This window comes from Brassica oleracea, chromosome C4, assembly GCF_000695525.1.
Source record: "Brassica oleracea var. oleracea cultivar TO1000 chromosome C4, BOL, whole genome shotgun sequence".
Taxonomy (NCBI): Eukaryota; Viridiplantae; Streptophyta; class Magnoliopsida; order Brassicales; family Brassicaceae; genus Brassica; species Brassica oleracea.
In genome coordinates, this window is record NC_027751.1 from 6,691,909 (window position 1) to 6,709,211 (window position 17,303).

The 17,303-nt window shown below is 33.4% G+C and overlaps 2 protein-coding genes across 5 annotated transcripts; both read right to left on the reverse strand.

The window, feature by feature from the left end:
• Positions 1–169: 169 nt before the first annotated feature.
• On the reverse strand, positions 170–2,700 carry LOC106343046. Of its 3 annotated transcripts, none has more exons than XM_013782164.1 (6): positions 2,548–2,700; positions 2,241–2,315; positions 909–1,955; positions 770–838; positions 491–689; positions 170–412 (listed from the first exon to the last, which is right to left on the reverse strand). In XM_013782164.1, exons 2-6 carry the CDS (start codon positions 2,241–2,243, stop codon positions 345–347), a joined length of 1,386 nt encoding a protein of 461 aa, XP_013637618.1. In that variant the 5' UTR covers positions 2,244–2,315; positions 2,548–2,700; the 3' UTR covers positions 170–344. The 3 variants fall into 3 exon arrangements, with proteins under 3 accessions (XP_013637618.1, XP_013637616.1, XP_013637617.1); XM_013782162.1 differs by having other exon boundaries at positions 2,241–2,350; XM_013782163.1 differs by having other exon boundaries at positions 2,241–2,350; positions 2,440–2,700.
• Positions 2,701–2,910: 210 nt separating this feature from the next.
• On the reverse strand, positions 2,911–6,768 carry LOC106339732 (type I inositol polyphosphate 5-phosphatase 8). 2 transcript variants are annotated; one of them, XM_013778597.1, is made up of 11 exons: positions 6,604–6,768; positions 5,761–5,876; positions 5,596–5,680; positions 5,385–5,465; positions 4,864–4,948; positions 4,665–4,769; positions 4,177–4,567; positions 3,899–4,083; positions 3,711–3,816; positions 3,472–3,620; positions 2,911–3,365 (listed from the first exon to the last, which is right to left on the reverse strand). In XM_013778597.1, the coding sequence occupies exons 2-11, from the start codon at positions 5,782–5,784 to the stop codon at positions 3,077–3,079; spliced, it is 1,500 nt and encodes a 499-aa protein (XP_013634051.1). In that variant the 5' UTR covers positions 5,785–5,876; positions 6,604–6,768; the 3' UTR covers positions 2,911–3,076. The 2 variants fall into 2 exon arrangements, with proteins under 2 accessions (XP_013634051.1, XP_013634050.1); XM_013778596.1 differs by lacking the exon at positions 6,604–6,768 and adding an exon at positions 6,260–6,561.
• Between the last annotated feature and the right edge of the window lie 10,535 nt (positions 6,769–17,303).

The following is a 17,303-nucleotide window of genomic DNA, read 5'->3' on the forward strand; positions in this document are numbered from 1 at the left end:
TTGTCTACGAATAAGAACACAATAGTTGCGTTGGAGCTGACTTGATGGCCTACAATGTTATCTAAACAAGACGTGATAATCACACTAAGAAACAGAGTAAAGACTCTGACATACTATCTATGAGAACTGAAAATTAACTTCATCTCTAGGATGATGATGATGATGCTGATTAGTTGTGAATATATACATATATATTCATTCATCTTTTTAGTTTATGATGAATGTGAAATATATAATAGAAACAGTTCTCATATTATTTATCCAATGGAAAGGGGGAAAAAAACATTAATTCTCCATTGGTTTTGAATTTACCAACAATGAGTGCAAGACCTTGCAAAGCCTGTTCAGAGCAGGTATCCTTCTTCCTTCCCGTAGATACGCCGAAGTTCCCGTGTAGCAGCTAAATAGGATTCTGAAGATAAAGATGTAATCACATAGGATTAGAATCAAGAAGACCAGCTGCTTTAGTTTAAGCAATTGAAATATATACCTTTCCATAGACGGAAAGACTTTTGGTTGATGGTCGAGCCAGTCATTGTTGGGATAACATTGAACAGCAAATCTTGTGGTGTGTTTCGGAGCTCTTGAACTATCCCGTATATTGTTTTACCATTCTCAAAGTATATATGGTTATTAGGATGCTTTGTCTTGCAACCAGCGTGCCGTTCAAACTCATATGCATTCACCACCTGGAGTCAAATAAAAACATTTTCTCTATCAAGAGGCAGGAACCATTTGCAATCTGCATAGTCCAATAAATGTAGCTCACCTTAGAGGAGTTACACGAGTCGCATCCACATTGATACCCAGAGCCCTTGATAACACCATTAAGCTCCTTCTGAAAACAGGGTAACAAGAACTATAATCCAATGCCCCTTGATAGCAATAATAAGTGAATCAGCTACTACCTCACGTGACCAAGCAATGTATTTCACTGGAACTCCATCAAGCATACCGGTAGAGAGCAGACTCCTTACATTAGAAGGAAAACTATTGCTCTGAAGTTTCTTTGACACTTTTGTTTCTTCTTTCTTCACGGAGACATCAATGCTAGTGAAGGTAGCATCTTTACCAAGCACGTTGGTTGGAGTTTCAGATAACTGAGGCGTGGAGTGAGACATCAAGAACTCGTAGCCAGAGTTATTAGCATCAACAACATCATTGGAACCACCAAAAGATATGATTCTACTCAGTCCCTTGTTACAAGACTCTTGCACAACGTTGCTGCTCCTGTTATATACACCATCCCTACCTACTAGTGTGCTTATGCTACCTTGACCCATGGATACTAAATTAGTGTCAACCTTGTCGAAAGCAAGATCAGAAGCAAAACTGGTATTATCATTGTATATATTCTCATCATTTCCCTTACTATATGGTTGCCCCATTGACATAAAGACGCTGTTCTCCCTCTCGTACCTTTCAGCGATCATATTCTCCTCTTCTTTACCAAATGCAAGACCCATGCACATGGCGTCCTCATCAACCCTATACGCATTAGTCGTGGATACAAAACTATCAGAGTCCTTCACCTGGCTAACTTTCACTTTTCTGATTCCACCGTAGCTAACTCCACTCTGTGGATCCTCCTCGAGTGTGTGTGCCATTGACAAACCAAAAGAGTGCTCAGTGTTAATGGGATGAGCGCTTCCATCATGAATATCTGCTGATCTGGTAGTTTCAATGTCAAACAACCTTTCAGTAAACAGACCAGGAGGACTAGACTGGAAACAGAAAGTGTTTCCCCAAGCAGGGACATTCGAGTTGATCACTCCAGAGAACAAGTTGCTGGTAGGAACTTCCATTGCATGTTTCTTGTTAGGAAGCAAGTCAGACTCAGAGCCATCCAAAAGCCACTGATGAGGACGCTTAGAAGCATTATCATAAGAAGCCGTCTTCCCATCACTAGGAGTCTCAGAGCTCTTGCCTATCCAAAAACTTTGATTTGGAAAAGACTGTAGCAAAGATAGATAAAAGAGCTTTATCAGATATTATCATAAGTAGAATACAGCTTTGTTTTGAAATTGAAGATGCAAAGAGCAAAATAAAAATAAAACAAGCTTTCCATTAACAAAACTACGAACTGTGGACCCCGGGTGAAACTCTGATACCCACATGAATCATAAAGAGCTTCTCTCTGGAGTATATTATTATTCATTTTCAGTAAAGTTTCTGCCCCCACAGAAGTAAAATATCTTTAACAAGAAGCTACAACAAACTTGACTATAAAAAAGCCATACCATGTTTCTCAATTATTCTCCGAAGTTTACTTCTAATGAACACTTCAAGCCTATCCTCGAAGCAGCAATGCAGACCTTCAGAATCGAAATTGGAGTTGAAGCACGTGCGGCTAACATAGAGAATATAATCAAAGTTAACATTTTTAAGAGAAAGATTATACAGAGAATATATATATAACCAGATATCAACAACTCATACCGACTCTTTTAGAACTTCGAAATCGCGAAACAGTGACAAGAGTTAAGCAACCCTAAAAAGCGAAACAAAAGAACTAAAGACCAATACACACTGCAATATTTTAGACACCTGTGGTCGGTCAGTGAGACCTTTCACGATGTTATCGCGAAAGTTCACTGGAGAGAGAGAGAGAGAGAGAGAACGATCGGAAAAATCGCCGGCGAAGTGTGACCAAAACCACCACTGCTATTTTAAATAGTTTTTATAATTTTCGATGAAGTCGTCTCGGAATAATAACCTTTTTGACTTTATTTTTTTTGGCTCTGGAGATATTTATTAACTGCTCTGCACGACTATTAGAGAAAGCTCAAGTGATTTGGGCTTTCTTATATAGGCCCATCATGAAGTTTCGCTAATTGTCTTAGAAGAGAAAATTAAATATTATTATATTCCTTTTTGTAACTTTTGTGTAAGCGCTCTATTCTTTTACACAAAATTTAGCTGATATAGGGAAACTATAAAGCAAAGTTAACCCAATATTAAAATTAAATTAAAAATCTTGCTTTTGCCAATATGAAAGCTCCATCATCCAATCGTAAAAGTCCACGTGTCATCTCTTCTTTGGCAACATGAAAACGTCCAAAGGGTAAATAATAAATCAAGAAACACATGATATAAGTCTAGGTTGTGTGTCTATACAACTTTGTGCTCGTGTGAGCAATAAGATCTCTTCAGCCTGGACTTTCCCGTGGCATGTGTATGGCAACACCGGGTTGGGACGATGGTTCTGGTTGTTCGGTTTAGTCTTCCGGTTTGATTGATTTAGAGTTAAATCGATATGAACTGAAAAGAGAGATTGAACCGGTCTGTGGTCCGAGAATCTCGACTCTCCCCTAGTGTACCAAATTTGTTTCATCCCGTCACCTTTCCACAATATTCGATCACACCTGAAATAAATGATTAAGGGAAATAACGTTAGAGAAAAAAACTACACCAACGTAAGGTTAAATCACAACATTATCAAATTCATTTATTTCGATGATAGAAGCTTACCACGCTGGTGTTCTTCGTTTTTCTTTTGATTTTTCGGTCTGGGCAACGTAATTATCAGAATTTATAAGGTACTTATAGGTTGGTGCGAAATAAATCCTTCCTTCTTCCCATCCTTGAAAAACTCTACCAGCTCTTTGTTCTATCTTTAGCTGCAAAGGAAAAAAGAAAGAAACATGTGTTAGCTCAACTCCTCTTAATTAAACAAGTAATTATATAAACAAAAAATAATTATTATTAACCTGATCTTTCTCTAGAAGTGCTTCCCAATCATTATTATTAAGCTGTTCATGCACGTCACTGCTGGCCCTTAGCCGATAATTCAAATCGCCTAGCCATATTACTTTACTGTAACACAAAGCAATAAACAAGTTAATAATGGAACTTCATGTTAAAAATAAATTAAAAATTCATTTCGGACTTTACTTACTCATGGTCCATTATTGTCTCGGGTCGAGAATCTTTAGAAGAGCGCGAAAATCTTGTCCTCTTTAATATCTCGGTCACATCTAAGTTTCTTCTGACCTCGTCGCCTTCTTTTTCTCCAGACGTAAGATGCGTACAAACAAAGCATAGACTCGTCTCATGCACTGACATGCTGATGGATATCGAGCCCTACACAAGGTTGCATCGTTAGCTATTGAGCATGGAAATATTATAAAATCAGCGTTATAATTTAAATTTCTTATATGCATATATTAGACTAACCTTGTTTCCAAGATATCCCATGATGCCACGACCAACGCATGAAACCTTGAGATTGGTAATATGTTTCCGGAGATCATCTCTAACCCACACACACAAAAAGATCCCCACCATCTGTTTACTCGCTGCAAGGGAATATCCTTGAGGCGTGGTCGAGTTGCATGAAACTGGGTTATCATCCGAAATATTAGAGAAGCTGAGACGGGGCTGTTGTGATGATTTCGTAAGTTCGAAGGAGGTTCTGTAGTTTTTAGAAAGTTGGAGGTCATTTTGTGATAAGTTGTGGTTGTTATTGTTCAAGGCTTCTCGGATAAGAGACAGCCACTTGGCCACAGGACCATTATCCTCGGCGCCTAGTACGTTACCAGCATTTAGCGGGACGATTTCTTGAAACCTAAACAAAACAAATAAAAGATGATATTAATTGATTATATAAAACTAACAATACATTAAAGGTAAGAAAAGTTTAATTATCATGATTATATGCATACCCTAGCACGTAAATGTCGGCATCTGCGGGAGATTGAAGCCAATCTTTTAAGTCTAATCCATCATGTGGCGACTTCCCTCCCACGTTCCATGTCCCGACGAACATTCTAATCATCAACAATTAAAAATAACAAAGTGAATAACCATAGCTAATTATGAACATAAAGGTATATATCGGTTAACATTAAAATTATTTATTACTTGAGATCAAGTTTGTCATCGACACGTGTCACATGCTGTTCACCGGTTGATTGTTTTAAATCCCCATTTCCTTGTCCCAACAAACCTATTCCAACCATACAACATAAACAAAATCAATTAATTACGTGAATAATTAGTCTTTAAAAAAAATTATAATCAAACAAAGATAGGTATGTATAAAACAGAAACTGGTGAATTGATAATAGCAAGTACACCTAAAACTGAAGACTTTTTTAACTTAACATCCTAAACCTAATCTCTTACACTACACGTTACAACTAATCTCATTTTTTACTTACTTTCTACCACGATTTTCAAGGGGAAATCTCGGTTCCTTTTCAACGTTTATATGCCCTCGTTGTTTAACACAGATGACTAATCCTACGGCTAGCAATGAACCAAGGCCTTGGTACGGAGACTGTACCAAGTCGAGTACAATAAATACGACGCCATTTTCGATGCCCCAAAACTATATTAAAAATAAAATTCATGAGCTGTTTAATATTAATAACTATTTTTACCTGGAAACTTCGCCGGCATGATCTTGTAATAATCCCCGTCGGAGCAACTTTTCCTCCTCGATTGAGTTGGCTCCATCTTCCCTGGAACAAATAGAAACCTCCGTTAAGTCCATGAGAAATTAAAAAAACGGCGGGATGTCTAGAAACAAAGATCTAAAACGTCACGGTGTTCAGAGTCAAAGATCCAAAACGGCATGAGTCAATCTCTGACCTTTGACTGGGTAATCGGAGTGAAACTCGTAAGCGCCGCTACGTAAGTTTAGCCACTTCCTAACGACGGTTCTTGGCCAAGAAGACTGTAAAACACAGCCGTTTTTAGCAAAAGCGATACACGATAAGAGTCATAAAGAAGACCAAAGGTAGTTCAAGAACCTACCTTAGATTTCAAGATCTTCCCCATATTTCTATAAACGAACGGTCTGCCGTTTTTTGCGCCACCGTTGTTTGTACAAAGTCAAGAGCCAGAATCCGAGGATGATATAGGATGAGGATCTGGTAATTAAAAGACAAGCAAGATATTAGTACGCGTAAGAGAAAGCGAAATTAAACGAAAAATAATGACTGAAAAATAAGAATATTACTTGTTGTGCAATTTGGATCCAATCAAATATCAAAAAAGACAAAAACCAAATCATAAAATAAGAAAACACAGACAAAATGAACCCAAAAATAATACTAGTAGCGAAGAAGTTCAACGGGAAATAGAAAAAAACCTAGTTGCAGGAGAATCTGAGACACATATTAAACAACCAGAAAAATAATCATGTTGTGAAGTCTTAAACTCTTAATTAAGGAGAAAATTATAGAACCATGTTGTATAATATAATAAACACATGTCAAGAAGAGGAAGAAGCCATGTTCACATGTGTGTGTACCTAAGTATAATAGGAAGAACTCATATTTGCAATAACGAGATGAATTTGATCATTTTGATAAATGAGAGGGAAGAATAATGAAATGAAAAACACTTGTTTAAAGTCACTTTTATGTGGTAAGGTGGTGAAGGAGAAAATAAGGAAACAGAACTGTCATGAAGAAGGAAAAAACAGAGCAAGTAAGGTAGACGAAAGCACGCTGAAAATTCAAGCGAAGACATTAGTGAGTTCAGACAAGAAACAGCTTGTCTGAAAACGACTTCGTCAACGAACAAAATCCAAAACTGCACGAGTTATAAGCCGCAGTAAATAATTGTACGCTTGAAGTGAAAGGCTATACTTACATGAGTATGTGCTATATAAAGCAAGATTTTGTGAACGGAAATGGAGAAGGGCCAGTTTAACTTTGGGTGTTTTATCTTTTGAAAAAGAGAAAGTTGTCAGAGAAAAGTTGTGAAGGATGATAGAGAGACGTTATGCACTTATACGGCGACGTTTTGAGGGGTCGTGGTCTGTGGAGGAGAAGAACGAGTGCAAATGGGCGTCTGTCTATGGAATTTATAAAAAAGATGTGTTATGGTGCGAGGTGGACTGATTGGACCAATTTATTCAATATTTAATATGTGATATTTTAATATTTAATGATACTTTACATTAACAACCTAAACAAGGTTTATACAAAAGTGAAAAGGGATGGGATGAATAGAAGAGAGTTATGGTAATTGTGTTAATTAGCAAGGTTGCAAGAAAAAATCTTATGCAATTTTTTTTAAATTTTAAATTTTATATTGGTTCAAATATAGATCTAACTACATTAGCTGGCGAGGCAATTTTGCATTGGATTTGGATACCCATATATACTTCTTCCGTTTCCAAAAGTAAGATTTTCTAAAGTATACACGCTTATTAAAAATTTAATAAATGTTTATAATTTAATTTATTTTTTTTTTATTTTATTATACACTTTCCAATAACTTTCCACCAATAAAATTTAATCAAATCAAATATTTTCGTTCCTCAAAAGTATAAAAAAATACTTTAATAATATAGAAAATCTATCTTTGTGGAACAAGAAAAAAATTTAAAAAATCTTACTTTCGGGAACAGAGAGAGTATATATATAGCTTTTGGGAGATCTATATTGTGTGAATCAAGAAGAAGTTAAGTACTACTTATGTACTCCCATGATATATTGATTATTCCAAGCTTCCATATCTTCTTTTATTTGCCGACTTTTACGAAAATTAACTGAATGCATATTGCATCTTAAAGTTTGTATTGGTTGGGGTAAATTCGTAAAATCATAATTTACAAAATATATTTGCAAAATCAGGTTTAGAAAGAAAGAAAAAACAATTGTTTTCTCTTAGTTGAAAAAAAAAAAGAAAGAAAGAAAAAATATAGATAAGAAGCAATTATTTGTATAAATATGAAAGTGGATAAGAAAATATAAATCCTTTTGAGATATTGACCAGACTACAACTGTAATGCATCCATCAATTCAAGTTTGAAAGCTTAATTTTGATATACTCGTAGATTTAATGATAAAAAGTTGTATCAGACAAAATTAGCTGCCCTTTGTAAAATTTATCTTTGAAAAACTTACTAATTCAAATTTGAATTAGAATGCTTTCAGGAAAATGCAGTTTGTTCTCAAATATTTGTTTAAAAATATTATTTGTAAAGAGATTTATATCTAGAGGTTTCAAAATAGGCTGTCATTAACGTGAAGATAAGAAAAAAATCCACAAAACAGGCTATGATTAAGAAAGATAACTAAGCTGTGGAAAATAAAGGAAATTAGCTTACATATGTATGTACCCTATTGATTTATAATAATATCTTGGCACGGTAAGCCCTAGCCGATTAAAAAATCACTTTGTATTTTAAAAGCTTGTAGGCTTTTTCGGTACTACTTTGAGTTTCACAAAGTATTAGCAGCATGGTTTGGATACAAAATATTGACCTAATAATTGAATCATATATGAAAAAATAATTAAAAAGCTAATAGTCTTAAATGAAAGGTCAATGGCTAGTAAGTTTCAATTCGTGAATAATGCGTGATTGTGAGTCGCTTAAAATCACAGAACCTAAGTTATTTCTAGCGTGCATACATTTTTATCGTAATATGAAATAAATATTAGGAATCTACTTATGTAGGAATCTACTTATGTAATAGAGTGGATCTCCTAAAGTATTGAGCAGCGGTTTGTATGGTTGACTTCTTAGAATAAGTTTCACATTAAGCCCACGGTTTTGTTTTAGCATTGAATTTATGAATATAATAAAACTATATGAATTTACTTAAAATAAGAAATTAACTAGTTCTACGACTAACTATGAGCTCAAGTACTCTTTCGAAACTAGAGATTTGAATAGATGAAAACAGAGATCAAAAGAGTTAGCTAACCCTTTTAGCACAATCTAACATGTGACATTTTGACTCACAAAATTTGGATTTCCAAATACGAACAAATCTTTAGTTTTTGTTTTACTCAAAAAAAAAAAAAAGAAAACAAGATGCTTTTTTCTGACGTGGTAAAAAACCTCAAATAAAACTGAAATTTGGCACGGTACATGTCTTGGTCAAATCAGTTAAGTTCTTTTGAAAATGTGTTATATTCTACCTTTATCTTCAAACTTGCTGTTGCAAAAACAAAATGAAACTTGCAACTTGCTATTTTTCCATAAATGATAACAATTAGAACCATTTTTTTCCAAATAGAACCACTTTGTCTACAAAGATTTTCTTTTAACTTACTCAGCAATCAGCATACAATATTCACATATTTACTGACATAAGTGACTAAAAGTTAAGAGGTATACCGTAGTAAAAGTGTTCATTTGTGACATTCAATAGAACTGGAACCATTGTTAGTTGAGGACTGAAAAAAGAACTGCATTGATTATATACAAACGGAAAAATATTATCATCTTTGATGATTTTTTTTTTGGACAACAAATACTTCATTGCAGGAAAAAGTTTAGTACAGAATAGGAAATTCAAGTAGACGAGCGTTTCTCGTTATGGAGTCTGCTTTAACATTACATGTTCTTGAAAAGGTTCTCGAAACATGAGAGAAAAAACAAACAAACATAAAAGATAAGGATAGGAACTCGATATCCTTGAGAACTCCATAAAGTTCCATAGGACAAGTCTTCAGAGTTGATAGCTCTAATGAGCTCCATCTCTGATAAAATTGTTTAAGTGTTCAATAAAATAAGGAGTAGTTTAAGTAGAAGAAGTAAATCACATTATGGGATTGTTTGCATACTTAAAACGTGTACGAACAACAATCTTAAGGAATTTTTAGGTTAAGCCAATTATTATCTTTACACCCAATATACGATGCTAGTGGACTGTCTTTCATAAATAATAACGTTAATATGTATAGTTATGCACCATTAACAACAAAAATAAAAAGAATGATATTAATTAGAACGTTTTATTGTTAAATTTTATTAGAGCCATTCACAAACAGCTATATGTGTGTGTTGATAGAAATACCTCGGAGAAATAATAACTTTGAAGGCCCCTTTTTGACTAACCCACAGAAAAAACCTACGAATTAATCGTCATCGTGCTTCAAACTCAGACATGTGTTCCACTCCTTTATTATTATAAGTCTCGAGTACAAATCAGAATCCCACAAAATAAGCATTTTAATATAACAAAATCACATAATCTCAGACGACACGTCCTGGTTTATCCACGGTCCGAATGTTAACCCAACATATATAGATGAGGTAGGTTAAATTCTCGCATTTCTTGATCTCATGTCCTTTTCACCCATTGAGATGAATCATATGATCTTACCGATCCATTTAAAAGGAAAGATGAAGATTCATGTTCCCCAAGGTAACTTCTCCTCTAATGCGGATTAGTTTAGACCATGATTAACCTGGGGTTCTTAGAGAAAGTTAAGAAACGGTTTCTTAACTTTTAACTAAAAAAACTAAGAACCGGTTCTTAAAGTCCTTATTTAAGAATCGATTCTTAGTTTTTTTAGTTAAAAGTTAAGAAACAGTTTTTTAACTTCCGCTAAGAACCACGTCCTAAGAATCCGGGGTTAATCATGTTCTTATTATTCTATTTTCTTCTTTCGGAGTTTTAGATGTTTGATTAGTCGAAGAAGCTTCCAATGATTTTATAGCTTATTTATATCTCCCTTTGGTTAATCAACTATTAGAAGATTTTAGCCTTTTGCATCTCTGGCTTATTTTTACGGGTCTACGTACGTATACTAATTGAAAAAAATACGGGCGGCCTAACATGCACGTCGAAATTTAGACTCACAACAAACGACAAGTGAGTAATGTTTAGTTGTCTTAAACCTCTTGGAATCCTTTACGTCACATTGTCCAAATTTTGATTCTTAGAATTAGATTATTGTAAATGTCATCACTAGAGATATTTCTCTAATTAGAGCAATTCTACAAATCATTACATACACGGACATTTCGTTTTCATCCGAGGCTCAGTAATACAATGACTCGCAAGAATAAAAGAAAGATTAGATATGACTATGATGCCCGTTATCTTTAGAAAGTGTATTAGTTTACTTTTCACCGGACATTTTCGAGGTAAAGGATTAAGACATCTAACATCTATAAATACCGATGAAATTTTATTTTCTTTATAAAAATGCAAATGTATGTATATATGCTATATATTGACTTAAAAGTGGTTTTTAATAAATATTTACATTTTAATCCAACGTATAAATAAGGTTATCGTGAAAAATCAAAATGACCTAAGCCGTATCACTATATATTTAAACACAATCTAATACACCCCTTATCTGAGTTATCTCCACCGCAAAACTATAACAAAGGTAATGTTTTATAAACTGACTTATGGATCTACCCTAACTTATCAGAGATTATAACATGTTCTAATAATAAATAATGTTCTTCTCATCAGGATACATTAGTGAATTTTTCACTTGCAACGTTAGAATTGCAAATAAAGATTCATATTTTCGAATAATTCAAAAAGCATCGGTCATGATCTTATGTACATTTATTATTAGATATAATGTTTGTAATTATCTATAATTTGTAATTGACTTTATGCGGATAACAACGTCGTGTGAATAATTTAGCTGTCCTTAACGTACATACATGAAATTTGATAAGAAAATGATTTTAATATTATAAGCTTAGTAAGAAAAGTTAAATATTATACTAACATGTGTGATGTGTCAATAAAGTCATACTTTCGGCCATTAAGTAATAAACACAAAGTAGCTGTGCATAAAAAGTAGGCCTAGGCATTTTAACCTGGACCCGAAAACCCGAACCGGAACCGATCCAAAAATACCTGATCCGGAACTGGACCGAAAATTTACAAGTACCTTTTGGATCTAAATTTTTTTTACCCGAAAGAACCGAAACCGAAAAGGAACCGATCCGAATAGATCCGGACCCGAAAAGAACCGATCCGAATATACCTGATCCGATAAGAATCGATTTGTACCCGAGTTAAAAACATGTATATCTAAAACTATGATGTTTTTGTGTTCTATTTTATATATATTATTTTATGATTTAGTTGAAATATCTTTTGTTAACAACATTTGTTATTATTTTTTAATATTTTTAAAGTAATATAAAGCTTTAAAATGTAAAATTTAGAGTTTTAAAACGTTTTATTTTTATTATTAATAGTTTCATTTAAGTTGTTTTGTAAAATTTTAGATATATATGACAAATATTCAACTAAAGTTGATGGAATTGGGTATATCATGTCCTTTTCAGTTCTTAAATACCCGGACCCGATATGGACCCGAAAAATTACGGGTATTTTATGGGCATTTTAATTATAGACCCGAACCGACCCGGACCCGAGAAGAACCTACCCGAACCCGAACCGAAAATTTCTAAGTACCTATTGGATCTAAGTATTTAGGACCCGAAAAGATCCAGACCCGAAAGGAACCGGCCCGAACCCGACCCGAAGATCCGAACGCCCAGGCCTAATAAAAAGAAAAGGGATTAAACACGTAAAGTTCATAATAAGTCAAATTAATACTACAAGCTTAGTTGAGGATTACTCAAGTTTACAATTTAGGGAAGATATTGAGTCGTGATCACAGATTTCACCTAGGTGTCATCTTGTCCTAAATTTCAAACGAAATTTTAGATCCGAGTTACAAGACTACATAAGTAGGCCATTAATAAACACACGGAATCATAGAGTTAAAAACAATAGATTGTGAGCTTATGCTGATTAAATCATGAAATGGCTCCAGGGTTATAGTTTAACACATTTTAATAATGTTGGTTAGAAAAAGGACTAGATAAAATGTTAATGGATCCGCTCAATTATATTTTGATAAATATGTGAGCTTTGTACTCTCTTTAGTAGGCTATATGAAGAAGATCTTGAACTCGTAAAATTAAAAAATTCTATTACAGATCGATAGAATACTTAATTAGAAATGAGATCAAGTGAAAATGGTACACACACTCGTAATATAAAGGGAATGCGTTTCTGAAATTAAGCTCAGTTGAATTCTTAAATGATTCATAAACTTGAGTTAATTATCATCTAGTATATTTTATGTTCAGTGATTTAATTTCCATATATTAATCTAATTGGTAAAAGATTAAAACTCGATATCAATCATTAAGGAAACTGTAAAAGCCATTCGGTGACACTGAATTGGGTATTAAAACGATTCTTGCACTCGACTTCTAAATTAGGAGTACTCCAGTTTTCTTAAGACACTACCAAATCTATTTGTTTATTTTGATACATCAACGAAATCTATAAAAATATGACTGGAAGAATAAGTTAATGAATTAAATATCGAAAAAGCCAACGATCCCTTGAGATGGAATGGAACAATGTAAGTGGAGTTGGTTAGTTAATCTAAAAACGGCGAATAAAAATCAGAAAAGGCTAAAGAACTAAAGTGTTGTCATATTATTTGAGTTGTAACGATATGATTAGTCATTAGTGATTTAGTGATTACTAATTAGTGAGTACAATCAAGTGTTCTAATAATTAAACTCACTTGCGAAAAGCTAAGTTCCCAAAAGATGCACATGCCCATCTATATTCTTTAAACGAGAGAATGAAAAAACATTAATCAATAGTAATGATGATCTTGGGATATATCAAATATATTGTGCACAAAAAAGGGAAATATCAAATACTTATATAACATTCTATGCATGCATCATAGACTTGGTAGTATATTGTAAATCAATGTTGACGATGTGAACATGGAACTCAGTATCTGAAAAAAAAAAGAATAAGACTTGATTTTACTATATGATTTTATATATACACAGTTAACTAGATGTATGTAATGATTTGCTTGCAAATATCAGAACTCACCTTTGCGTGCAAATACATGGTTTGATTGGTTTATTGGGGGCAAGGAATGTAAGGGCATACCTCTCTCCCTTTTATTCGGAGGTAGAGGTGGAGGCTTTTATTTGGACTATGGAATGTATGAAGAACTTAAGAAAGTTCCAGGTTACGTTTACAACGGATTGTTCTCAATTGGTGAAGATAGTTTCGGAACCAGAAGAATGACCAGCATTTGAAAGCTATTTGGAAGATATCAAGCTCCTCAAAAGAAGTTTTCTCAACTCAGACATTGTCCATGTACCTCGGACGGCGAATCTTCGGGCGGATAGATTAGCACGTAGTGCAAGGAAGCAACTGTCCTTTGTCGTTCACATGGATGCGGAGTTACCAACTTGGTTTACAGAGTCAATATGAGTATGTAAATTTCTTGCTGTCAAAAAAAAAACATTTCAAAAAATGGTTCTGAAATTGAGGACATGGCTGTTTTTTTTTCAGTTTCCTACAAATTTGATTTATTCTTTGATGAACTTTTCATTTTCTTGTTAATGAGTACTTTTGTTGATCAATAAATTTGAGAGTTTAACCGGATACAAACTAAACAACCAATGAATACTAGTTTTGACTTCTTGTTAGAAATAAATTCTAGCAAATGATTGCTAAACTAAGTAATCATTCGAAATACATGCATACTCGCAATACTCTCGTTCTATCTTTTCTAATCTTAACACGAATACTTTGTTCCAAATCTTTTCGTTTTCTTTTCCTTTGAAAGAATAATGCAATCTCTTATTTAGTTTGATTTTCGCTGTTAAAAGCTTCGTAACATTTCTGTAAAGCTCATAATTTCCAATTCTTATCGTTTTCCTAAACAAAGCTAATTTATGAATGTTACTTTGGATGATATAGTCGAGAGATCAATGATTTGGATCGTAATATTGTATGAAGAGGGGAAGTTGGTACCACTACTCTCCTAGAAAGTGCTCTCATATGGCCAGCTTTGGCAGGCAAGTGGCCCATGATTCTTAACTATAATTATGCTCTTTTTAATCTGCGTGGAATATCGATCTCATTATAGTTAATTACGATATTAATTCTTAATCCAAGATATTGTTAGAAGTTTCCATCTGAAAATAATTAGCGGTGTTTTCGTAATGATAATTGGTTAATATTTTTCCTTGTTGACAACAATGAATTAAGAGTCTAGTTCACCTTTTTCTTAGAAGTTTCTAGTATAGAAAATATTTCACACAACACATACTATGTACTATATTATATAAGCCTATATACATACATATTATATTTTTTTGTCAAATGACATATTATATATCACACATATTAGATCATTCCAGCGTTTGTTGAATATATCATGCACGATTACCGATTCTATTGATTTGGCAAGATAATTTTAGGAGTTTTAATAAGACATAATTTGACATTTGCTTAATACTAGTAATTAGCTAAGCAATGACGTGAATAATCTATTGGTGCAATGCTGCACTTCAAGCCGTAGCAGAATGTGAAACTGTCTTATTATTAACATAATTACGCATTATACTGATATTAATCATATATAGAGTATTATACTTAGTAAATGACATGACATTGATCTCATTAATTTAACTCTTTTGATGACTCAACATTCCACTTAGACCAATAATTAATGCTTTTACGATCTATAAATGCTGATATTAGTCGAATTTGGACCATCGGGTTCGTTGGTATTAATTTCAGTCTTTTTTAGTGTCCTAAAATGTTGGAAAGCACCACCACCGGCCCAAATTACAGAAGAATACAACCAAAACATATTAATTTGTTTTCTATGAACCAATTAGTTAATTGTTTAACCAATGATTTGCTCAACTAAAAGGAATATATCGCGTACTAGTTGATACGACCTATTCATTCCAATACGTGTTGATATACATGCACGCTAAGTATGTTTCTCCCCCAAAAATACTAATAGTATATCACGTTAATGTGATATCATTATCATGCATCATATACCTTTAACTAGTTTAAAATTGCAATTTTAGTGATCAAACGCAAAACTCTCCCATTAATAGCGCCAATAGAGTTGAGCAATAACCAGCATATGATAGATGAGTGGAGAATATACTCATCCCAAATAGTGCTTTATGCATAGGATGCTGAGAAAGCAAATGTGTTATCCCATATGCATGGACGATGAATCCACCATGTTTGGCTATATATGTACAATTAATCAATGGAGTATATATATATATATATATATATATATTTCATCATGAAACTAATCTGCGATAAAATGATCTTGGAATTGTATATCCCTCAGTAATTTATTAGGTTAAAACATAGAATGGAGTGCCCAAATTTAGCGAGTACCCAATGCCCCGATTAATGCATTCATCCGCATTTACTTACATATATATGCTGAACTGAACCGATAGGTCACATGCAAAATATAGACTTTCAAATACAGTCTCCCAATTTTCAGAACCAAAATTGGATACATCGAACTAAATTCTACATTATTATAAAAATTTAAAGTATTGTTCATGTTTAAAGGCGCGCATGCATATACTACATGTTTGTCTTTTATATATATGTTTGTACTTGTTCGCATGAATATATTTTGTAAACTGCAGATGTGGACCATGTGAATCATGTGATGGTGGTGGTCGATGACAAGTGGTTGCTAGCACATGTTATCAAAGCTCTTTTTAATTGGTCGCTAGGATTAGCAATTAATTGTTTGCGCTCGCTAAATTAGAAGACCTTTACAGATTCAGAGTCAACTATATTAGTGAGTTTTCTTTTCTCAAAAAATATAACAGTGAGTCAGTGCTCTTTTATTCTTATTACAGTACTACTTATTGTAATGCTTTCTATTACATACCACCGTCATATTTAGGGGTGAGTTAACATTTGCTTATAATAATGTCGGTTGAAATTTAGAAAAGAAGAAGTCAAAACCAAACCAAGTCCAATCTTTAGGAATGAAGAAATGTCTATCCTTTGTATGGAGTGCGAAACGTCGTGGACTATGCTTGATTTTGTTTATGTTCATCGTGCCAATTCAAACCCTGAACACCATTGAAACAAATATGGAATTAATTAAATATTTCAGAATTTGGATATTACCTTATGAACTTGTAGCAAAACAATTAATAATCTCACTTGACAAAAAAAACAACAACTAATAATCTCTGAAACTAGTATATATACGCAGGATTTGTCTAGGAGCGAAACTGAATAATTTAAAAAAGTCATTATGCTAATACTACAACGATTATCTTCCTTATTTCTTAACTTGAAGGTTAACCACAAATTTATTTTGTTCTCTTTTGATGTCTCTCCATAGAGAGAGAGAGAGCTCTATAATGAATTTATAGAGAAAACTCTGGGTACATTTTATCAAAAAAAAAAAAAACTCTGGGTACATATATACTGATTGAGCTATAACTAATATTAAGGCTCTATTGTTAATCGAATTCATCTGGTCACATTAGGATCCGGTAAAAGCTAATATTAATATTTGTAATATAACTGAAAATTTTATCATTTTTTTTTTGTTTTTACATAAAATGGATTCGTTTTGTCGTGTTAGAGAGCGGAATACATGATGGTTTGGAAATAAAAGTTAACAAGTATGATTCGATGTATATAGGTATGTTTGGATGAAATAAATCTACAAGTATAATATAATACGAACAAAAAAAAAGAATGATTGAATACTCTTCC

Coding starts and splice junctions, on each gene's coding strand:
- LOC106343046 (XM_013782164.1), bottom strand. Junction 690..769: donor ACTCGTGTAACTCCTCTAAG/GTGAGCTACATT, acceptor ATTTGACTCCAG/GTGGTGAATGCATATGAGTT. Junction 413..490: donor GTCTTTCCGTCTATGGAAAG/GTATATATTTCA, acceptor CTTTATCTTCAG/AATCCTATTTAGCTGCTACA.
- LOC106339732 (XM_013778597.1), bottom strand. CDS start 5,784: ATGGGGAAGATCTTGAAATCTAAG. Junction 5,681..5,760: donor GGAAGATCTTGAAATCTAAG/GTAGGTTCTTGA, acceptor TGTGTTTTACAG/TCTTCTTGGCCAAGAACCGT. Junction 3,366..3,471: donor AAACGAAGAACACCAGCGTG/GTAAGCTTCTAT, acceptor CATTTATTTCAG/GTGTGATCGAATATTGTGGA.